At 32.3% G+C, this 26133-nt stretch overlaps 1 protein-coding gene across 1 annotated transcript; it reads right to left on the bottom strand.

Annotated features, from left to right (window-relative positions):
- Positions 1–3291: 3291 nt before the first annotated feature.
- On the bottom strand, positions 3292–19479 carry LOC127732721 (acetylcholine receptor subunit beta-like). Its single transcript, XM_052241909.1, has 6 exons — positions 19384–19479; positions 12199–12356; positions 10739–10783; positions 10016–10140; positions 9281–9816; positions 3292–3963 (listed from the first exon to the last, which is right to left on the bottom strand). Exons 1-6 carry the CDS (start codon positions 19418–19420, stop codon positions 3545–3547), a joined length of 1320 nt encoding a protein of 439 aa, XP_052097869.1. The 5' UTR covers positions 19421–19479; the 3' UTR covers positions 3292–3544.
- Between the last annotated feature and the right edge of the window lie 6654 nt (positions 19480–26133).

The raw sequence follows: 26133 nt of genomic DNA, 5'->3' as shown, positions 1-26133 counted from the left end.
ATAACGGTTTTGTAAAGGGATATAATTTGCAAGTTATTAATAGAAAAAATGAAAAACCTCCCAACTTGTAAAGTTTTGATCCCTTGATACAGGTCTATGTACAAATCAAACTTGACTGTATCCAGTAACTAAGCCTTCAACCTAAACACCGAAACCTTTGAATTGTTAAATAAAAGAACATTATCTAAATATACGCATGATGCATATGTCAGTACGTACGACACTTGATTTTGATAACTTTCTTCAGTAGACTGGAGACCAAAAGTTTGTAAAACCGAGTTCAGGTAACATATATTTTGACGTGTGCAATCAGTTGAGCAGGAAATGCTTTCATTTCGTATTGTATTTGTGTTTGTTTTCAGTGTAACTTTTTGCGACATTTGAATTTCATTGCTTTTGTTGTTTTTGTCAGTAAAAGAATTGTGTATCCTTTGTCCTGAAAAATAGACCTAAATGAAAAACCCCAAATCGTGAAAACTCAATTCTAACCTCCTCTTTTAGTACAACGATAATCATTGCAAACAGAAAATTTAGAACCCAAATAAACATTTTTTAAATCATGAAAATAACGGATTACTGGCTACTAAGTATGCCATCATGTACTGACATTATCTATATGCCCGTCCTTACCAAGAGTTTGTAATCCAGTGGTTACCACAGTCCAAAGTTGTTAGTTCAGTTTTTTTCTGAATTTGCAATGGTGATAAGGATTTTCGAAAACGAAAAGAAACAAATGAAATCAGCCATGAAAAGGACAATGCGAAGCCTTCTCAATGGCTTCAGTTAGTTACAATAGAGAATACTAGGTAAATTGTCTTTTCTGAACTGATGAAAATAACTTTATAAATTTCGTGCTTCCGAAGCGCTTTCCTGGATTTAGCATCACCAAGAACACTCAAACCTAAATATTAAAAAGCCAGAGATGTATAAAGACGTAAAAACTGTACACCTGCTTTATAAAGAATCAGTGCACGATAACTGGTAGATAAGCATCTAGTTAAAAAAATGATTTGTTAACTAGCAAAATATCGGAAAGCAAGACTTAATTTACCTGCGGTTTCACCTTTAATTGGAGATTATTTGCAAGTTTCACAAAGCGAGTTTTCGTACTGTTTTTGTTCGCTGATATTTGTTTACCCGAAATTTCAGGATATTGGTAGATGTGTAAGCATGTAAAAAGTTAAAAGAAAATATAAAGAAAAAAAAAATACGCGAAAAGACTAAACTCGAGAAAAGGGCGCACAGGGTCAAATATAAATGAGACAACAGGAATATTAGTTTTTTGTTGTTTTAAAACCCTCTATTCGCCTATGTTCAACTATAACTGAGACAGCTTAAACGTAAGATGCATTACCATAGTTTTACACTGTATTGTGCTCATTTTATTTAAATGAAGCATCAATACAGGGGGACTTGGTCTTGTTGCATTAGCATTTTCTGTGTAAATAATTAATCTCTTGTGATTATTTGGGAGATCCTTGTGTTTTACCAATCAGATTGGGTTGTTCCCATGGCCGGTTTCTGCAGCCCTCACTGATTCATTAAGTTGGTATTTCTGTTACTTAGACACTAACAAATCAGCGTCCGGAATTAATTTAAATTATCGTATCAGAGCACTAATAAGTTGCTTTTGTTCTATCAACAGCACGCCAAGTCATTGTTTAATTTTAGGGTGGTGTATGCAAACGTGTCTAATATTTGACCAGATTTTTTGTTAGTTCATCCTCCACTCTGGGATTGGAAAATGAGCGCTACAATACTTTTTATCTTTTTTTTATTCGAGCGTTCCTGGTGGGTCCTTTGATGATGAAACGCGCGATTGGCGTACAAAATTTTAATGTGTTTTTTTAAGGAATTTGTTTTTTCCACTCTAAGAGTGTTTATGTATGCTTTTGCTTCTTCCAACATAAATCATTCTTTCAAATTTGTAATTGTCATATGTGAAAAGGCAGGGAGTTAAAAAAAAATGCCTTTTCTTCCGACGCCTATGATAGTTATACAGGAATTATTGAAAACAGTTAGCTAGCAGAAATTTTCAAAAGGAAAATAAATAAGAAAATTGAAGCAAATCTTAAGTATGAGAGAATATAACGAGGTAACAAAATCTAGGTTTAAATGTAATTTATAAGGGTATTATTTAACAGAACAAACAATGTCTGTTGACAGAATGTTGATAAATTCTATTAATGCGAAACCATTTTACCCATTTTGAAAAGATACCCAATACATTTCTATTTAACTTGTTATGATCAACAGGGAAGTTGCCACAAGTAGAGCAGAAACTGATTATCATTCTTGAGCACTTTCGTTCACGTCAAGGTTCCGTTAGGTAAGTGCTTTTGCTTGATCTTTTTCTCTCTTTTTTTTTTTGTTTGTTTTTGTAGCATTTTGTCTTTTTTCGTTTGATACTTGAATTGTCAGTCCTTCTTGGTTTTTTACTTATGATTTTGATTGTCCAAGCTTTTTTGTACATATACTTATAAGCATCATCTCAGTATAAACCATTGAGCTGCTTCCTTATGTGCACTACTTGTTGTATATTCAGAACTTTACTAGAATATTGGTTTGGTTGGTTTGGCTAAGCTTTCCGGAACCATTTTTAAAAACACAAAAACAATATGTGTATGTCATATGCAACATTTGATTTTGAATCTATATCATTTATCTCTTAAAATAATACCACAAATGTACTTAAGTCATCCGAGATTACTTAAGATAAACAAACAATTATGCCTATCACACAGAATGGGTTTTCATTGGTCTATACATCAAATTGTTCTAGTGTTATATTAAATAATGCTCAAGAAATGTCAAAGTGGAAATGAGTAAAATATCTGGAAGGATGATCTGAAATAAGAACTTTAAAAATAAACATTGTAGATGATTTATACTCACTACCGCACTTTTAATTTTAAGATAACGATCAGCGCTGTTCCTTTGCTTTTTGGCTTTGTCATGACTGTGCGTAAAGATATTTTTTGCGTCATGAATGACTTCTTATCCGTACCTAGGATGGGATAAACATGTCATACAAGTACAACTCCATTAGTTTTAGAGTCTTAAACTACATTTAAATACCTTAAATATCATAACGTGTACATCAAAGCTGATGTAAAAATTTATTTACGACCTAAAATTGCTTCAAATATATAAGAAAGGTTAATTACCGTAATATATTGATTTTCTTACAACTGTTCTGAATTTCATTTATAAATTGATTTATTTAATTAACTTCCTATTGTTAAAATGTTATATATTTGTACTTGCATGTAGTGAAATAAGAAAACAATATGATGAAGAATAATTTATGTCCTAAAATACTAAAACACCCTGCAATAGCAGCCAATAAACCTAAAAATAAGGAAGTATTAGTGACATTTTTTACATCAACTGTCCAATTCCAGTCAAGACGTAAACGAGTAACATTTCTCTAGAAACATTAAAGATTCATCAAAAATAGATAACATTTACTTATATTGTTACAAATCCACAAATAAGACATATATGTTATTCGAAAATGTAATTTTGTCTTCTTGCACTCATATTATGAAGTGTCTGGATTGTTATACCCAACTATTATTATCACAAATAATATGAATGTAGATATCGCAATGAGGAACATATAAATATTGTAAAATACTTTGTCCATTATCTCTGATAATTCCTTCCATGTTATATCTCTACATCCTTCCTTGTTTTCGGTCTCTTTATCGGGACGATTATTGTTCTCTGTTAGGTGTGTGCCTATTAATTTGTTTATCCCCAACCCATTATGATCCACTCTGTTTTTCCTAAAGGAACAGCTGTTTTTCCAACACGCAAATTTTATCAAGTAATTTGAAGTGAATTTCTTCAACCAGTTTGACATTTTTTCATCGTCTGTGCGCATATGCAGATTTATCACGAATGTAGTTAAAATGACAGCAATAGTAGCGAGTAACAATATGAAAGCAAGGTACAGCGCTGAAAAATGAATAAGGGTAAATAATTAGAGGCCCAGAGGTGCCTGAATCACTCATAAGATAAAAATATGCCATATCAACATTTACATAAATCAAAGTACTGAAGTACTGAACATCGGATGACCGCAGGTTCTTGTGGATGGTCAAAAGCACATGTCACAGAAACAGATCACATCTCTATACCTGAAACTGAGGTTAATTTACAGAGATTTTTTTTTCTTATACAAGTTCGTGCTTGGATGATGAATAAATGACAGGAAATTCAACCTCACCGTAATAACTATTATATTGTAGTGATACAAATCAGTATACCTTAGACTATTATACTAATAGTTCCAGAGAATACACTGGTTTGTTGTTATATATTATATTAATATTACGGTTGCATGTATATATAATTTTCATCTATATGTATATCATACTATTCTACTATTATTATAGTGTAATGCAAGTGCATGGTGGACACTCTTCTGTAAAAAAAAAATCAAAGTCTTAATGGCTGTTAAAGCAATTGCTGCCATGTTAATGTTTTGTGGACTTTTATTTTTCATCCATATATATAAGAATTAAACCTGACAGGACAGGAGTGTTGACTAGTGAGAAGCAAGACGGTTTTAACTTTATATCAATATAAGACTTTAGCAGGAAATCATTTTAAATATGTTTTATATTTTACAAGGAGACAACAAGTTTACCAGGCTAAAGTTGGGGTTAATTATACATGTGCTGAAACATATAACTGAAAAAAAAAATCATTATGGATTATCCCCTGGTAGTGTTTGTAACTGGGCAATAATTTCCTTTATTGATTTAATTTTAACCATTTTCATAATTAATTTAAATTAACCATTCAGTTAAAACATTTCAACTTTCCAGACGCAAATGTTGAAAAACGGGACAGAAATAAAATATCTTACAAGACATAAACATGTAAAAAATAAATGTATATTTCAGCTTACTAAAAATATTTTCATAGTGTTACTTTGACATCATTCCTTAAAACTAAGTCCCAAACATAATTGCTCAGTTGACATTTGTCATCCTCATGCGATACGAGATAACTATAATTCTGATGCAATCCCGAAAAGGGGGGTCATCACAAACAAACATGACATTAAATTGTCATTATACGAACTAGAACAAACAGCTCTATGTTGCTTTGATATTTATCAATTTTCAGGAAACATGTGAAATAAATTTCAGGTCCATTTCATTATAGTGCCTAACAAGATTGCGTGAGGTAGACGAAATTGACCTTAAAACGATCGTATTGTCTTTTGATGTCCAAAAATAGGCAGATCGGACATATAAGGACTTTATCTAATGACTACATAAATTTGGGATTTATTTTATTATAATATTCTAATGAAACTGAAAATTGTATTTTTTTTTAGGATAAACAACAATTTTACCTGGCGTAGCCGTTCATAAATGTTTTTCTGCATTTATCTTCGAAAAATGGCGTATTTAATGGAATAGAACGTTAATACAGTAAACTTTCTCTTTTTTCTCTGCAATAGGCTATCAAAAATAATTTATCTAATGTGTATGTGGAAAATTATGTGAAAAGATAAAAAGTGGCAATTGTTACCTTTCATACCTTAAGTTTCGTTCATCTGATTCTGACCAAAGCTTATATACTAAATATCTATTTATATGCCGCTATTATTGTTGTTGTTACCAATTATGTAAATCAATTGTATCTGATTTTATGCCCTTTATGGGCCCTGTAATTTGGGAAATAAAAAAAAAATCTATTCATTGATAAAACGTAATATGGACTGGTCCAGTGTCCAGTTTGCAGGTCATTTAATTTTCTGTACACATTCATGCACGCTCTGATTTAATCAATATACTCGTACGAAAAAGCATGAACAGTTTGAAGGTAATCTAATAGTAACTTAATCCAATCAAATTGCATAAGATTCAATAACAATGTCAAGTCCACATCATAATGAGTAATAGAGGTAAACTGGGTAGGGAGAAAATGACAGATATTTCAAGTTAATATTTATGCAATAACGAATAAAAATTTGTCAACCAAAAGTTTTGCTACAATTTCAAAAACATGTCGTTCTGTATGGGTATAGTTTTCGGATCTTTCATTAGCGTATTTAAGGCTATAAAAAGTTTGGGCTTCAAAAGTTCACACAATTATTGACTTTATACAGAAAATTCGTCCTTGTAAAACATTTAATAGTTCACAAATGATACGCGATTTTAAAGTAAAATTATTTCTTAAAACACTGCAAAAAATTTCATTCATATTGATAAAGTGGTATCGTCATAAAGTGCTTTGAAATGAACAGTGGTATAGCAAACATCGAATTCCCTCACAAAATGTTATCACACACTACAGTAAGGGGAGTCAGTTAAGTTTGTCTATTTTTAGATACTATACAGGTAATCTTTTGACACAATACGTATACAACCTGTGTGACCTGTGTAGTGATTTTGATTTTACGATAAATTCATGAATGAACGATAATTTTATGAATGAACATGAGCACCTGACCTCTTTCTTAAACACCCATTAAACATATAAAACCGTATTTAATAAGGAGATAATTCAGTCAAATTTTCAGTACTAAATCAACAACTGAAATGATTCCATTTTTTGATGAAACATCGTACGAACGGAGAACGGAATCGCAGGTATAAAAATGCACTTTTTTCCCTTGTAATGACCGCGGATCTATAATTTTTATAGATCGGTTGAAATCCCAAAACTAATTTGCATAATGGAAATTTAGGCGATAGCAATACATCGGAGTGACCTCAAGGTCATCCTCTGTAAAAATCAGCAATAAAATACACCCTATATTCTAATGACTTCCCCCTTCTTCAGCTGTCGTCGAAATATTAACGACAAAATAAATGATTTGTTGGTTTGAATTTGATTGCTTATCAATTGTGATGATTACATTTACCTCTACCATATTACTGTTTTCAATAATTTATCCTTAATTTATTACAATCATCATTTAAGTTTCTTTCTATAACAGTTTCAAGATAGTAGGTGTAATTTAGACAAAAAAAAAATACAAAGTATGATTTATTTTGTGTTTCAAATATTATAAAATGTGGAATGATAATTAGCTATTAGCAACCAGTTTAGTTAAATTTTTGCAGAAAAAACATCGATAACATTAACAGTACACATTTTACTGCTTCAGATGCACATTTCGACAAGTAATCCAATTGACCTCATTTGGGTACGTATGCCTGCAACCTTTAACGAGGCATTAGCTTCGATTTAGACAAAATTAAAATACGTTTTGTTTCAAACATTTATATAGCGGAATATTAAGATAATATTTCGCTATAAGCAGTCAGTTTGGTTCAATTTTGTCAACATAACGAGCACAAACAATGCTGGTGCATTATTGGCTTGCAAATCGAAAATTCTTTCTCATTTAAAAAAGTATTTATGCGACATTTAATTGACCAATACCTTGAGATGGGTTGCATGTGCTAAGCATGTTCTGTTATTTTAAAGAAAAAAGAATGGCAACGTTGAAAAGTCAAACAATGGAACCACCAGGAAGAACCATTTCGCTGACTGATTCGGCCAGCATAAAAACCATTCATATTCATATAAAACGATGGATACATATTTATAAATCTTTGACGTGAAATCAAACAGACTTAGAACAATCGTCATTTTATGATTGCGCGTGCTTGTTTGTCTATTTCATATTTATATTAATGATTATCAACAATCCACATTTATTTGGGGATCAATTGATTAAAGGTCAAGGTCATAGCAGCTTTTGAAATGCTGATGTGAACAAAATGATCTGTTTCTTCTACTACACAACCATAAACATCGGAAATCGGTTTATGCATCCATGATGCTTTTCATTTTTGAAGATCTTGTCTTGCTGATCTACATTTGTGCAGAATCTTTTCATAAATGTTCAGTTCAGTTTTGTTTTACTTTATCGTTTTTCTGTTTTGTTTTTTTTTGTAACTGCATTCACATTAATTCACTCGCTTTGTAACAACTATCTTGTAATACCAGAAAGACACATTTACTAAGTCAAGGTTGTGGGATCGATCCCCATCTTGGTCAAACGAAAGACTTTAAATTTTGCATTTATTGCTTCTTCGCACAACACACAGCATTTAGGGGTAAGTAAGTGGACTGGTGAGTTTGGAGTTAGAATCATGTATCCGAGTAGGTTGGGATTAAGTACTAAGTATGTCTTCCTAAGGATTGTCGCCTAGTGAGGTAGCACGGTAAAACCCGTACCGGTCTAGCACATAGCAGAGCAAATTCGCTGAACAAGATGAACAGATATTACCATAGTAAAAAATCCGATAAGCTCAATTATTTTCATTTTATTCAATCCCCAAAACTAAGCAAAAATGCACAATTGATATCGTTAATTGTATTAACTGGTTGTTGAAATCGTAAGACAGAGGTGTATAAATCTTGATAATAAAATTATACGTAGCTTGTCTCTAATGACTTTTTTAAGTCGCGAGATATCAACTGGTATCGGTCAAGTTCCAAATGTTACTTAGTGTTCGTTTTTTTAATGACATTTAAGGTAGATCGGGGATATTTCGCCATCTTGTAATGTAAACTATCAGAAAACTATCGGATCTAGACTTTAATGAAATAAGCAAATTTTGAGACAGGAAAGCAATTCATTTGTAATATTTTTACATATAAATGGTGGGGGGATTATCTTATTATTCGACTGTTATTAACTGGGATAAATCTCATATAGTCTAATTTTATACAGTACAGTAAATTTCCACTTTTGATTTGTAGCATAAAAACGAGTACGGTAACACCAATGTTTCTTTTTCTATTTTCTGAAAGCGCGTTGTAATAGCTATCTTCTCATATTTTATTTCAAAATTTCTGAAAAATGTTATTTGTATCCAAGACGCCATTTCAATACGTCAAGAAAAGCGTCGTCGATTAGAGAATCTGGGAATTTAACTCCAATTTGAGAAAGCGAAAAGGGACACTTTGATTAGAGGGGTTCAGGATTGGCCGTGGATTTGGGATCTCACCTTTTTATGAGTTCAGATTGGAGTCCGATTTGAGGAACGGACGTCATAAGAGACTGGACTTCGGTCATAGTCCCACATACACATATTTTATGAATAGATATTGCTGTAACCTTGTTCATAATTTATAAGGTTTGTGTGAAATGTTCAGCAGATCATTTTGCTAATGTAACCGTAATACGTAGTAGACCTCGTAAATTATCCAGATAAACGTATTTTCTTTCAGTAAATATCTGATAAAAGTTTTGGAAAGCTATTACTAGTATTACATAAAATATTGGTTTACTTACATAAAAAGCAGACAGTTACAGATGTACTGGGTATATTGTCCGAGATAAGAGTAAGATAAACTGCATAAGATAAGAGAACTGTTAATGAAAATCCAATCTTTTCACCGGAATCAACTGGCAGTTTGAACACAAACGCTATCAGAATAGCCATCAAAGCTACTGGAAACAAAGTGTTAACAACATGAAACAGAAGACGTCGTTGAAGTTTTATCAAGAAAAACACTGAAGAGAAAGAATCCCCATCTCGAGTTTGCGCTTCAGCTTTAAAACTTTCTGCAGAGAGTAAATTCCATTCTCCATTTTCAGCATAAAAGCTTGTATCGACAGGTTGTACCTTGAAATACAGTTCTATTTCAGCTTGCGTATATGCCCAAGCACTGACTTTCAAATAGCATCCTTGTGTGTCCATAGGATAATATTTGGTATCAGACTCACAATTAATTTTGTATATTCCAGCTGGGTTCCATATAACTCTACCATTTTGTGCTATCCTCATTGGCACTGATTCATCGCTGATAACAGATATCCCATCAACCCTACGTTAAATCATAAAAAGTCATGCCGTTAAAAAAAATATTGACACTTAAAATAAACCTGTACATGATTTGTTTTATAATTGACCATTAGAAACTACCTCTGAAGAAGATGGAATGACAATAAGAAATGAATTTACAAAATTTAAGAAAATCAAATTCCTGGATAACTACATATGCGGTAGTAAATTAAATAACTTACGCATTCTCTATAATAATTGCTGGTCTCCAAACATACTCTTCCGTGGCAAATAGAAAATTGATGCTTGTATAATCTTGTGACGTATTGGTTATGTTCTCCCATGTTAATCTGGTATCTGACCAATCCTAAGTTAAGAAACATATTGTAATGTGTTGCAACAGTGTCTGATTGGAACTATGAGACATATTTCATATTTTCTTGTTAAGCGAGTCCATTTAAATGTTCCCATAATAAAATAAATGCGGAAATTGTTATTTGTTTATGCTGTTTATGCTGGAAAACCATTGGATATTAATGTTTTAATGAATATTTCTCTATTGTTTTGTAAAGATATTAGGTAAAATTCTTAAACGAACTAACATATATACTGAACGAACATTATATTTTGTTCTCGCTCTCTCCCAGACGTGCAATTACAATGAATTTCGTATCTATTCTCTATTGTTGAATACAGCATAATGACCTCTAGACGTTTTTTGGTCGTACGTATCGTTGGGTTACTGTTTCATTGACTTTAACCATCATATACTTTTATTCATACTCAATATTCAATGGCTGTTCCGCCTCCTGTCCAATAATGCATATCTCTACATTCTATAAATTTGTAGCATTGCCAGCATCCTCAGTATTTATTATAATAATTCAAATGATAAAATATTGTATGTTGGGAGCCTTTGGACTAGCAGGACTAGCACTAATAATAGTATAAAAGTTTAGACTTACTATGGTCAAGTATCCAGATAATGTCAAAGTCTGGTCTTTTATATTCTGAAATCAAGGATAAAAAAGGAATAACAAAACACCGAACTCCAAGGTAACTTCAAAAGAGGGAAATCTATAAAATCAAACGCTAGACTATATCAACCAACGGAACTGATGGAAAACAACTGTCATATTCCTGACTTGGTACAGACATTTCTGACGAAAATGGTGGATTGAAAATGCTTTTAAAGCTCACATTTGCCTGTGGTTAACAAATTCTCCAATAAAATAAATGATCTACAATGTTCATTCTAAGGAAAGAAAAAAGTTAGGATGCACTAAAACCTGTTCAAATTCCCTACAAGAAATATCATTTATTCTGCCTCTTATCTTCTAAAATGTACAGTTCCCTGGCTGAATCTTCCATTTTATCATTGTATTTAATAAATATAAGCACCTTAGTGTGTTTCGTCATTTTTTTATTCTTTATGCAGTAATGTTTGTTTCGATCTCTGTACAACACTTCCTCTAGGGAGGCAAACATTTACAATCAAGAATTTTTTGAAGATTTGAAAATAATTGTATATGTGTTAACACAATCCTTGTGTTGATCTCATTCAGTGTTTTGGATGACATTTCCCTGGATCCGCAACTGATATACCCAACTAAACATTTATTTTATTTACTGGAGATAACAGGTACGTAAATGGACGATCTCACTTGTTTTTACAAAATTTTGCAAGCAAATAGAGCAGATAGAACTGCATATGAATATCGAAAAAATATATAAGTAGCTTTTTTCCTTTCGGGAGATAAAGCAAATTAAATATTCTGAAGGAAGTACAGATGTATCGGTTGCATGTAAATATCGCAAACAAAATTAGGAATTACTTAACTTTAGTTTACCTTTACTCAAAAACGTGTCCTACAAATCATCGAAAATGATTTATTTCCAAACAAATTTCCGTTTCATTGATTGGAATTTATAGAGGGTCACTGAATTCGTTTTTGATATTTAAATATTTAATTTAAGTATATATGTAAAATGAATTCAATGTTCTCCTTTCAATCACACCCTGACTGACATTACAGAAGCAACACAATCGCACTTTTGAAGATAATTCGTAGTACAGGATTTCGAGACATAAAAATGTAAAGTAAAAATTGCTGAACTTTTTGGCGATATCTATGTGTAAAAGAGGGACGAAAGATACCAGAGGGACAGTCAAACTCATAGATCGAAAACAAACTGACAACGCCATGGCCAAAAATAAAAGGACAAATAGACAAATAATAGTACAGATGACACAACATAGAAAACTAAAGACTATGCAACATGTAATCTGTACATTTTGCTTCTATTACCCTGAATTTTCATTTGCTTTATCACAGAACGTATAAAGATTGCATATGTCATTTTTTCGATATTCAAATGCACAGTCCTCGGGGTCTAGTTTCATGTACAGTTAAAAATGACATACCAAGTCGTTAACTGTTAAAAGATTGAATCTAATGGCAACTCGAACTTTTTGGCTTGGTCTTTGTTGCGCTGTATAGCTCTTAAACAACTCGGTCCTCAGACTCTCTTCCAGTTCTATACTATAACTTGGTGGCGTAGCAATTGCAGTCTGTACAACACCTGTAATTAATTCATTATATGTATCATGGGTTTCATTTGTTTCAGATAATGGAAAGTATTTTTTACCACGTCTTAGATTATGGTTTACCATCTACGTCGTCTGATCTGCTTAGTACCGAACGTGACCTATTCCCGATTATGACTGTTTTGCCGAGTGTGAATTCGCATTGCTATACGACGTGTCTCGGTATTTATATATCCAATATTCATGTAATTAGTTATGATGTTTCTTTTGTCCAGTTAAGCTATTTTATTACGTCTTATGTTCGCTGATGGAGACGACGTGGTCACGTTCGGTATTTATATATCCCGCTTTCGGACATTTTATTGTTACTTTCTTATACGTGTGGGTCCGGTGGGTCATTTTGTGCCGAGCTGTTGTCCGTTTATTTCGTTTGAGGTTTTAATTCTGTATTTTCAGTACATTTCACATATGTCTTATTTGTCAGTATAGTCGAGTTACTCGTGGTTTGTCTACAGAGTTTTTATTTTATGTTGTTTGTCATGTGCGTTTACTGTTTGGTCTTAAATGTTCTTGCCTTATATTACAGTTATTTCATTTTTTATTTTCTATATGTATGTAAAAGTTCAGATAAAAAATTAGCTGCTTCATTTATATGATTTTTTTTTTAAGTTTGAAGCAACTATATGCACAGGATTGTTTTGTTTATACACGGTTTGGAATTAGAAGAAAAACCGATATGGTTAGAAAATACAAATAATATCACAATTACAAACACAATTTCATTTTGATATTATTGTCATGGTTAGAAAATACATAAAATAACACCATTACAAACTCAATCCAAATTTAACATTCTTGTACGTGTCTATTAATAAAACAAATCTACTTTATTTTTAGTTTACCTGTGATAATATAAATGTCACAAAAAATACGTCACTTTTTGTGACGTTGATCCATTCAGTTTCGTGCAGTTTATATTTCGTTTGTGGTGTCCTGGTGTGCTATCGTAAATTCATGGGATGTGTTCGTTATTCTACGGTTAACATGTTGTAATGTACTATTATATTATTTATTTATGTATTTCTCTGTGCTGAGTGTTCTTGCGTTTGTTTGTTCTGTATTCCTGTCACGAAGTGTTGTCATTTTAGCGGTATTTTTAACATTGCCATATAAGCGGGAGGTTTGGCTAGCCATAAAACCAGGTTCAACCCACCATTTTTTCTTAAAATATCCTGTACCAAGTCAGGAATATGGCAGTTGTTATCTACAGCCCGTTTCTATATATGTTGGCGTTTGCCTTGTTGTAGTTCAGTGTTTCTGTTGTTCCGTTGTTTTCCTCATATAGTTGATGTGTTTCCCTCTGTTTTAGTTTGTAACCCGGATTTGTTTTTGCTTGATCGAATTATGATTATTTAACAACGCTATACTACTGTTGCCTTTATTTATTCTTGATGGTAGATTTTCAACGCGTGATTCAATATGAAAGAACCTCCAAGGGTGACTGGGGAAAAGAAATATGGTCATTCTTGGTCTTCTTTCGATCAGCAGTAAAAATATTGCCAAAGTAGGTCGCCCGTTTTGCTTTGCGGGATGTACAAGTACGCAGCCACGTCCGGTCAGATTGCGGACGTTAAATCTGATGTCTCGTGTAGAAACAATGTCACGGTATTTGCACGTGAAGAACCCTTGCAACAACACTTTGAGGGGTCCGTAGGTGGCTTGTTGAAAGGCAATTCGTTTTGTATCAAAACTTTGTTATTTCAAATATTTAATTCTATTTTCATTTATACATACTTTTCGTTTCATATTCTATTATTCTGGACTTTGTCATAAATTTAGCCATGAGTGTTCTACAAGGATTAATTGTCATGAGCTTGGACGAAGGACTTGATTTCTCTATTTATTTATCCTCTGTGAAGTATTGAACAATAATTTAATTTTGGATGTAACACGTCTTCTGATTGGCTGAAAGTGTTTTGTCTATCAGCTCATAGACATAATTTTGTCATGTGACCGCGACGTCATCAACGTTTTTATCATGATTTACTCCTTTTTAGAATTAAATTATAAGAAATGACTTTAATACGCGGGTTATTCAGTGTGCACCATATTTTTTTATGTTATTTCTTCATAGACAGAAAAAATATTTCAGTCATTCCTTAAATAATTTACATGTATTTGTCATAACCTGCAGTAGACACTAATAATTATTATTTATATATGACATCAATTAATCTTCGTAATCCTTTAATTGCTTATGCTAAAATTATTGTTATTGCTATCATGTTAAATAGCATTTATTTTGTAGTTTGTTGTCTGGTCTTGCTGGACAGCTAAAATAAAAGTTTAATGAGCAATATTTTCCTTCTTTATTTCATGAAGTCGGAACGCCATCTTACTAGGCTATATCACCCTCATTATCTAGTGGCAGTCCAAATTTCCCCGATCTTTATCCCGGACGGCCTCTATTACAGGACCTACCTATTATATTTTTTGATGAATTTTTCTCGTCCTGAACATGCATGAAATATTTGCCGCGCTGGACGTTAAGCAACCATCAATCAATCAATATGAAATTCTATAAATTAAGACATTTTCTCTATGAGACTATAACACTTCGGTATGAATAACTTAGAGATTTTTTGAACAAAAGATTGAAGCACACAGACATCGAGTTTTCCGGGTTAAGATATTCAAATGTGGCTTCTCTATACGACATGTTTCACACGTGCTTTTCAAATATTTTGTGATCTTTTGGCTAATTCAAGAGTGGAATCAGAGACTAGTTGATTTTCAATCTTTCGTCAGAAAGGTTGGAATCCTGCTTCTTGGATATACTGTCATATTGTCGTTTTTGTTATATTTACCTCGCAGCTTCTTTTCCATCGGGTGATTTATTGTCGAAGGTAGCAAAACTATGGAAGACATTGGATTTTATTTTTAAGTGAACCACAGATATCACCAACATTTGAGTTGGGGCACCATAATTTATTATCAATAGGTTACAATAACTTACTTTATGTAGCTTTGATCAATCTCTGATACTGTATGGTTTGTTATTGTTTTGCTTGGATTTTTTTTATCTTTTCTATCGTTATTGTAGAGCTATTTACAGTTATGTGCCGAATTTAATTGTTTGTCTTTTATGTAATTTTTATAATTTTGCTATTCCGCTGATCGAGATTAAATGAGGGAGGATTATCTTAAAGGAGCAAGGCACATAATTTGGAAAGTTGAATCAAAATGTGCTCGTTTCTACAGGAAGCTAGCTAAAGTAGTTACATTTGTTGGTTAGATACTATCACTCAAGAAAAAAAGTATAATCAGAAACAATATGCATAACGGGTTTCTAGAAGTCATCATAGATTGAATTAACTGAGGATATCACGCATACAGCACATGTTGTCGAAAGACGTAAGAAATATCCCGAGTTAAGATATCATGGTTCAATATTTTAGTTCGATTGACAACATTGCACTATATAAATTATAGGGTGAGAAATAAATATTCATCGTAATAAATACATGTAAGTGAAAGTGAAGTTATTATGAAAGTTTATTAGTCTTATAACAATCATGGAGCAATAAATATAAAAATAAAGAGATGTTGTATGCATGCTAATGAGATAATTATCTACCAAAGTTCAAATGAAGTGGATGTAAGCAATTATAGACAACCGTACGGCCTTCAACAATGAGAAAAACCCATACCGTATAGTCGGCCATAAAAGGTCCTAACTGAAATGAGAAACATTTCAAACGAAAAAGATAACGGCATAATTTATAACAAAACAATTTACGAAAAACAAATATGACAGACATTAACCAACGACAACCAAGGTTAGGGGAGGGTTGAGCGCTCACACACATGTTTAACCACGCCACATTTAAGTCAGTGGTTATTGTTGGTTCATGTCTGTCATATGTGTTTTTTCGTAAAATGTTTTTTTTACAAATTTTTCGTAAGTTGTTTTTTTTTAATAAATTATGCCGTTTGTTTTTCTCAATTGAATTATTACATGTTTTTCATATCGGTATCCCTTATAGCCGACTTTACAGTATGGGTTTTCATCATGTTCAAACATTGCGCAACAAAGAATAAAGATAGTTTGACACATAGTGATATAATTGCAGAAAGCGACTTGACAAACGTTAGAAACAAAGGCGGGAGACGTTTGCGCTTTTTTGATAGGACATTTGCGCTTTTTTTAATGAACATTTGCGCTTTCATTTCTAGGACATTTGCGCTTTCATTTCTAGGACATTTGCGCTTTTTAAAAAAGAATGTTTTGTTTTGCGCTTTGTCAACATAAACATATGGAGTCATAATTTTAATAAAGTTTAAAAAATCATTATATCAAAAACACAAAACAATTATATATGTATATACAGCTAAAAGAATCAACCTTTCCCCATCATGCTTATGTCAGATGAAAACGACAACACTTCAAGAGGGTGGATGGAAGTAAATTCCTTATGACAACCACGACTCTTTCTAACATTCATTATGTACAGCAGGTTGTTTAAAAATCGACCTCACAAACTGAAACAGACTTAGATAAACTGTGGTGGTACATTTCCTTGGACTATCATGCAACAGAATTGATACTAGGGGGATATAGTTTTCAATTTTAAATCCATGAATTATAAAGCTACATGAAGAATTTATGGCAAAATTTAAATGTTCCATCCATAAAAGTTTCATTTTCTCCATTGTTTACCAAGAAACATATACTATATTTTTTTTGGGGTTCTATATCTGATTTACCTGAATAATTTATTCATTTTTTTTCGTTTGTTCGAAGAGCTTTCAAAGAATATGTGAACATCTTTCCATGACTTTGGTAAATTTTGTTACGATAACAGGTAAACAATGAAAGGTAAAAAGCGCAAATGTCCTATCAATATTGTTCGGGTGTGTCAAAATTTAAAGCGCAAATGTCCATAGTGTTTGGAGCGCAAATGTCCTTTCGTGTAAATGGCGAAAAAACGTCCTGCGCCCAGAAACGAAACATGTTTTGATCCGTTATCCTTGCTTTCGGCAAAACGCGAATGTATATTATTTGATAACAATGTATTTTAATTGGTTCACTTCCGCATGTCAATCAAACTTTGAATTTGTATTTTGTATTCATTTTTGTCTCGCCTTGACGGAGTCAAAAAGCGAGACATAGGTATGCTGTTTCCGGCGGCGTCAACAATGTATTAGTTTGTGATTAGGTCTAGTTTATGGTGAACCACTATGGTAGGTCAATGATATTTGGTATGTAGTTGTATAAGCATTGGCACATCTCATTACTATGGAGATTATTTGGCCCCGTCCCCTTAGTCATGGCCAATCGACTTTGAAACTTTGCTTAGTTTACATGTATTAGTCTGTGATTAGGTCAGTTTCTGGGGAACCACTAGTGGTAGGTCAATGATATTTGGAATGCAGTTGTATAAGCATTGACATATCTCATTTCCATGGAGATTATTTGGCCACGCTCCCTCAGTCATGGTCTATTGACTTTGAAATTTTTACTTAGTTTTCATGTATTAGTTTGTGATTAGGTCAGTTTAAGGGGGATTGTTAGCGGTAGGTCAATGATAATTGGTATGCAGTTGTATAAGCATTAGCACATCTCATTTCAATGGAGTATATTTGGTTCTTACCCCTCAGTCACGGTCTTTTGACTTGGAAACTTTTGCTTAGTTTACATGTATTAGTTTGTGATTAGGTCAGTTTAACATGAACCACTAATGTTAAATCATTGATATTTGGTATGCAAATGTATTGGCATTTGCAAGTTTCATTTCTATGGATATTATATAACCCTATCTCCTCATTATGGTTCATTGACTTTGAAACTTTGGCATAGTTTTCAAGTTAATGTTTGTGTTTAGGTTTGTTTCAAGGGAACGACTTATGAAAAGTCAATGGTATTTGGTATGCAGTTGTATTAGCATTGGAACATCTGATTTCCATGGAGATTGTTTAGCCCTGAACCTTCAGTCATGGCTCATTGACTTTAAATATTTGCATAACTTACATGTTAAAGTATTTCTATTTTAATTTCAACATTTGAATTATCAAAATAACAAATAGGCGAGACATATATCTGTGTTAACAGTTTATTATGTTATTATTCAGTTTGGTTTTTGAATTTGAAATACATGTATATGAATGTGAATAAATCTTAACTTTCCAGCGACTAAGATTTTATAGAAGAGACAGCTAGTTTCCCCCGAAAGTATTATATGACCTATATCCGACAAATAACCTGGTCATAGTACCATAACTGATAAAATGCTTATGTATCATTAATACAAAATGAGTATCAAAATATCAAATATCAAGCACTTTATTTTTTTGAATTAAAAGACTGTAGTATCATCGGTTTCCTATTTGCCTTAGATTTGAATATGTTAACCAAAGGAACTGCTATCTCAGCACGTTCAAATTTGAGATGGTTGCAATATAAAAAGACATGTCCTGTAATTTTGCCGACGAAATTGTGAGGTTGTGCATAATGTTAAAACACATAATATTGTCTAAGTGCGACATTTGTCCACATATCCGCATCCGTGGCAAATATAGATATCCCGAGCCTAATACGTAATCAATAGAATCTTGACATGTCTGATCATTGAATAAAATGAATTTCTCATGATTATAAGAAGCAATGTGTTTTGATTGACTTATTGGAAAGGTTACGGACTAGAAAAGAAATAATATTTCATATTCAAACAGATCATTTACGTCTATTTTCTATTTTTTATAATCATTGGCTTAAAGATAAATGTAAATCGAATACGGTATAGGAAAAAATAAACTTAGCGGCAACTGACTTCTTTTTTTATCTCCAGGGAATAAAATTGAAAACACAGAACAAAAAGAACAAAATTTATAAAATTTCATCACTTGGACAAAAATAATAAAAGCAAACAGTATGTATGACAGAAGGACAGATACAACTTTTAGGGAAAGAAAGTAGATAAACATTTTAGCTGGATGCATTTCATTTTACTAACTGATATTATTTCCCCCTACAGTACAAATACAAAATACAATTGTACTTACCAAGAAGTATAAATGTGATAAAAGTATGTATTTCCATTATCAATTAAATTCCGTCTTATGAAGTCAATTTAAAAAATATTATTGAAAAAAGTTACTGTAAATATGTTGATACAAGTATACGTTTCACTGATTTTAATGTGAAAATAAACTTTCTAGTTCACTAGTTTTTGATTTGATAGAGGCATTTAATACTATTAAAACAACAATTTGTATACATTTTTATTTGACAGGTAAACAAAATTAGTTTGAATCACACCTGTACGCTAGTTGAACTTTCAAAAATGTCTTGATACTGACTACAGCTTGATGATTTCTAATGAAAATTTTCAACTACTTTAATTATTTGAACGAAAATGACCAAGGTGATATTCAGCCTTCAGGTGACCCCTTTTCGGAAACGTGACTCAGATACAAAAAAGTTACAAGTAAATAAATATTTTTATTTACTCGTAACTTTTTTGTATCTGAGTCACGTTTGAAATTAAAATTTTTATTGAAATATTTGGATTATCAAATCTACAGTTATGTGTAAATTAAATTGATATCGCAGCATGAAATTATTATTTCACGTACACTTGAACGTCTGCTTATCAGGTTCAAAACCTCTAGAATTGTACAAAGCTATTCCTAGTTACGCAAAAGTGTGGTCTTCAAACACCTCCCCGAATGTCTCACATGTTTTCAAAACTTTTTTACTTGCAACCTAAAATGTTTATCATGTTAGTTAATCGCAATTTTGAAATTATATAATTTTATAAATAATATTACTGATTTTTATTGTAAAACAAAAGAGAAAAAAAAGAGTAACCAATTGGTCAGTGGGACATGTCGACAACGCCCATCAGAGGGTTGATGTGTTTCCCTCGGTTTTAGTTTGTAACCCGGATTTGTTTTCGCTTAATCGATTTATGACTTTTGAACAGCGGTATACTACTATTGCATTTATTTGTACTTTCGAAGTTTTGCATAATCATACGAAAGCCTATTGGGGTCACAAAAAAAATATTTATCTCGTAATTACGAGATAAATATCTCGTAATTACGAAAAATCTCGTAATTACGAAAAAACTATCACGTAATTACGAGAAAAATATCGCGTAATAACAAGATAATTATCGCGTAATTACGAGAAAACTATCGCGTCATTACGAGAAAACTATCGCGTAATTATGAGATAATTATCGCGTAATTACCAGAAAACTATCGCGTCATTACGAGAAAACTATCGCGTAATTACGAGAAAACTATCGCGTAATTTCGAGATAAGAAGTTTTTTTTATCTCGTAATAACGAGATAATTATCGCGTTATTACGAGCGTAATTACGAGATTATTATTTTTATACAAACATTAACGGTATATTGGAATTATATCAAAAATATTGCAAATAATACATGCAAAGAACTTGCGATGTCATATTTAGGTAGTCAATGACAAAAATCAAGGCACCCCTCCTGCTCGTTGGTAATGATAATAAATCCTCTTCCATTCTGACACTTTTTATTTACAAATGGGTCGTTTAGCACTTATTCGAACAACTGGATTTTACTAATATATTGAATTGGTGCCTTAAAATATGTAAACAAGAGGTACAATCCTTGCTTTTGGGTACAAAAGTTGATAATCTTTTCGTTTTTTTTTTTGTAAACCATATATACAGAGCGAAATTGGGTAAAAGTCCTCTATAACAAGCAAATTCAAAAGTGTAATATAAGATAAAGGAGTTTTCATAACCCGTTCTCTTTGCGCTGTAGCATTTATACATTTAACAAAGCAAAAAGCTTCTTTTGTTACTGCAAAGGCTCCCACAACATGTTAATAAATTTCTAAAATATTGTTTTATTTCTTCTTATTTCTTACGAAATTCGTATTTTGTTGACTATTTTCGCGATAAAGATAAATGAAATTTACCAACAACAAAAACAACATTCGGTTGAGGGGAGGGGAGGGGGGCATATTATAATTAAAACTAACAAGAAAGAGAGTAAAATAGTTATTATATCTCTTCTTATTGTACACATAAGAGTTCGAATCCTTGCCCCCGCCTAAATGCTTGTAAGACTCGCAACCTTTCTAAAAGCACTTGGTCATGAGGGGATCTACTTTCAACTTTTTATTCTGTTTTTCCTGGTGCTCTTCGATAGGACTTAGTTTAAACAGGAACCAATGGCAGTTATTTTTTACTTTCTCCGATATTTTTGTGCCAATTTAAAACAAACTTTCTATTTGGCAATAGTAATAGTTTTACCCAGACACCGGTGACAAGCTCATTTGAGCCTCTGGTATACTATGTGTTTATGTCTATGAGCACATATAAAAAATCTTGAAGATTTGGACAAGCAAACACATGATGTAGTCACTCGGCATTAGTATATAGGCTTTTGAGAGGTGTTTTACGGATATGACTTAATTCCTCGCTTCCTTTTTACGCAATTAATTATTAAAATCATCTTTTATGTTTAAAAAGTGGCCAATAACATAAATTATCTAACTTAAAAATTAATAAAAAAAAAAAAGAGCTTAAATTTCATTCAAATCGATTAATAAATACATCTTTTACTTTCTATAACAACCTTTTTACGACTATATATATATGTAATTTTATCTCGTAATAACGAGATATTTTTCTCGTAATTATGCGATAGTTATTTCGTAATTACGCGATAATTATCTCGTAATTACGAGATAAAAAAAATCTTAACTCGTAATTACGCGATAGTTTTCTCGTAATAACGCGATGATTATGTTGTAATTACGAGATAAAAAATTATTATCTCGTAATAACGCGATAGTTTTCTCGTAATTACGCGATAATTATCTCGTTATTATGCGATAGTTTTCTCGTAATTATCTCGTAATTACGAGATAAATATTTTTTTTGTGACCCTAATAGGCTTTCGTATAATCAAGATAATGGTTAAATGCTAGAAAAATAAGATCCTTTTATTTTGGGATCATTTGGATACTTAGACATCAGTCTGGCTTTTTCATTTACTTTTTTTTTTATGTTCAAGCTCACCATCGACCCATTTTTATTTTTTTGCATTTGTCTTTGTTTTGCCTTTTTCTTTTTTAGGCTACTGTCTGCAGCATTTCGTATGATCTTATCCAATTCATGTGCAGCATCTTCAAATTAATTTCTTTATCATAAAATCATCAATGCCTTTTTTTTTACAAAAGTCTTAGTAAAAGTATTCTGAAAACTTATTGATGCAAGATCAGTCCATTTATATCTATTTGGTATTTATTTTAGGTTGTCTATTATAGCCTTTGTATGGAAAGAGGCAAATAATTTGAGAGTTATTTTACAATGACAATATGAAAAATCTGATAAAAATCTGTGACTGACATATATAATACTTGTTGAAATAAATTTTCAGACACAATAAAGTAGTCTACAACACTCTTGCCTACTGGCTTTAAACATGTATATTTACCCGAACTATCACCAAGAGTTCGTTCACTTACAATACGTAATTTGTTTCCAATACACATATCTATTAAATATTTACCTCTGGTGTCTCTAATTGAATATTGACTCACTCTAATATTGATTTATACATCAACATCATACCAATAACAATTATCTTGGATATGGGCGACTGAATCAGATGGTATACATTCTAGTTCGGAACCTACCCTTGCATTTAGGTCCCCGCAAAGGATAATGTCTCCCTCTTTACTATATTTATCAGCAATATCTTTTTCAATATCCTCCAGTATATTTATGTTTTCTCTTAGGAGGAAAGGGGATGCGGCTTGAGCAATATATTCTAGACACAAAACTATATCTTTGGATAAGCTAAAGTAACTTTTATGTAATTTTATCCACTGGTACTCAGAATTTCCATCTTGTAATATTGAGACATGGGTTTCAGTTAATAAGGCTATGTCACATGACTTAAGTTCTTCAATGAATGATTTATCATGGAGTTTATTTTACCATCTCTGATAAGGCCGCCCACATTTCAAGAACAAATATTCAATGAGGATAAAGCTTTATTGCTACACCTATATGAATTAATACGTCCTCTACACATACTTTGATATCAATAATTCTTATACAAAAAAAAATAGCTAATGCTGCAAAAACACTTATTTCCTATTCTGCAAATACAATATTGGATTAATATAATATACAAGTCTAAATTGAAAACAACGTTCAAACCTATGATTGCGTTGGATAAAAACCGCAATTTTTATACGTTTGCATGCAAAACAAATTTCCTGGTAGAGGGGTCTAAATACAACACAAATAACATTTTCCAAAAGACCAAAAAGGTGAAAAATTATATTTAAACAAATCGCATTTGACTAACAGGTCGAACAACGGATGTTCTTAAACCCTACTGACTGCCATTGGCGATTGCCAAATAAACGGATCACAAGATGTAACAAAATGGATCTTTATTAGTAATTTAATACCAAACAGAAAACAATGAACTTGCGGAAAAGATGGTATACCGCAAACATGAGGTGCAAAAAATTTGTACACCATATCCGGATTTCGACAATTAATGTCTCTTCAGTGATGTTAGGAATCGAAACGGTATTTGGAAGGCCATATAATTTACCTCAATTTAGGATAGACTCTTGAATTTTGAAGAGTCGAAATAGGATGAACGGATCATATAAATCCGAAGGCAAATATAATACAAGCACAAACGAAAAAATATAAACAAGTCTAAATTGAAAACAACGTTCAAACCTATGATTGCGTTGGATAAAAACCGTAATTTTTATACGTGTGCATGCCAAACAAATTTCTTAGTAGAGAGGTCTAAATACAGCACAAACAACATTTTCCAAAAGACCAAAAAAGTGAAAAAGTATATTTAAACAAAACGCATTTGACTAATAGGTCAAACAACAAATATTCTTAAATCCTGCTGACTGCAATTGGCGATTGTCAAATAAACGGATCACAAGATGTAACAAATGGATCTTTATAATAATTTAATACCAAACAGAAAACAATAAACTTGCGGAAAAGATGGTATATCGCAAACAAAAGGTGCCAAAAAATTTTAGTACACCATATCCGGATTTCGACAATTAATGTCTCTTCAGTGATGTTAGGAATCGAAACGGTATTTGGAAGACCATATAATTTACCTCAATTTAGGATAGACTCTTGAATTTTGAAGAGTCGAAATAGGATAAACGGACCACATAAACCCGAAGGCAAATATAATACAAGCCCAAAAGAAAAAATATAAACAAGTCTAAATTGAAAACAACGTTCAAACCTATGATTGCGTATTTACGTCTGAACCAGTGACGACTCTACAACAGATTTTATCCATCGGATCACCAGCAGTGATGGTGATACAAGGCTGAAAATACATTCTGTATACATAATTCGTCTAAACAACAGCCTAACAATGTTAGATCTGGAAATTTGCGGAAGCAAATTTTTTGTTCTTCCCTGGCCGGGTTTCGAACTCATGCTACTGAGATATCGTGGCACCAAATCGCCTTGCACTATGCCCGACGCGCTAGACCACTCGACCACCTAGGCCCTATAAAAATAAAGCTTTCGGTGGCCGGGTGTTACCTTTCCTCGTCAGTTTTTATCTAGCGTCGTAACACAGTAAATGATATATAAGGCATGAAGATGGAATTGTTACAGATCAGCTGAATTATCTGTTGTAAAGGATCCTACAAATTAATGTAAGATGAAGTCACAGAAATAGTTATATTATAAGTACGTCTGGGCCAGTGACGACTCTACAACAGATTTTATCCATCGGATCACCAGCAGTGATGGTGATTCAAGGCTGAAAATACATTCTGTATATATTGTTCGTCTAAACAACAGTCCAACAATGTTAGATCTGTAAATTTGAAAAGTTATAAATTTTGTCCACGCTGTGCATAAAATATGAAAAAAATAAGGCTGAAAATGCGCTAAATATTTATATTCAATATGAATATTCGCATGAGTTCGAATCCCGGCCAGGGAAGAACAAAAAATTTGCTTCCGCAAATTTACAGATCTAACATTGTTGGGCTGTTATTTAGACGAATTATACATATATATTATTATATATATTCTCTCAAAAGGAGAAGTGCCGATTATGCAAAAACATTTCCCACAAGGGTGAAAAGGAGTTTGAAACAAACTATAAAACTTATTTGTTTACATGCACTAGAACAGAAGGACAAATCTTAAATAACCAAATAAAACAAAAAATCGGTTTTACAATCTTTTTATGTCCGATAACACAGAAATTAACAATCTCCTTATGTCCAACAATATTTCACAACTCGGAATTTACAATTTTCATATGTCCAACAATATTTCACAACTCGGAATGTACAATCTTCTTTGTCGGATAATAATTCACCAATAATGGTATTGGTGTGGCGGAAAAACGTTATAAGGATTGTTTATATCAACTCTGTTTCTTCCGCACATATTTGATCCTCTTCCTCTGCCTCTGTTTTCACAGGTTCTATTTATTACTGCCTAACCATCCTGTTTTAGCCCAGTAACGTAGCTGTAGCTCAAAGAATTCTATAAATAGAGCTTTTTAGATTTGCACCTAAGATTCCAACGCCATCAACACTAAGGTGGTATCCATCTCTGTCAAGGAATTTAGATTTCGGCGTGCCTTGAAGGATAAATTACTATTGTCACTGATTACCATATTACTTTTATTTCTGAGTTCTATTTTTACAGTAATGTTTAAAAGCTCTACCCGGTCATTGCATTCCAATTCATCCGACCTAGGCGTGGCTAATGATA

This window comes from Mytilus californianus, unplaced genomic scaffold, assembly GCF_021869535.1.
Source record: "Mytilus californianus isolate M0D057914Y unplaced genomic scaffold, xbMytCali1.0.p SCAF_26, whole genome shotgun sequence".
Taxonomy (NCBI): Eukaryota; Metazoa; Mollusca; class Bivalvia; order Mytilida; family Mytilidae; genus Mytilus; species Mytilus californianus.
The sequence above is the reverse complement of the archived record's forward strand: the minus strand, read 5'-3'. Positions and strand labels throughout refer to the sequence as shown.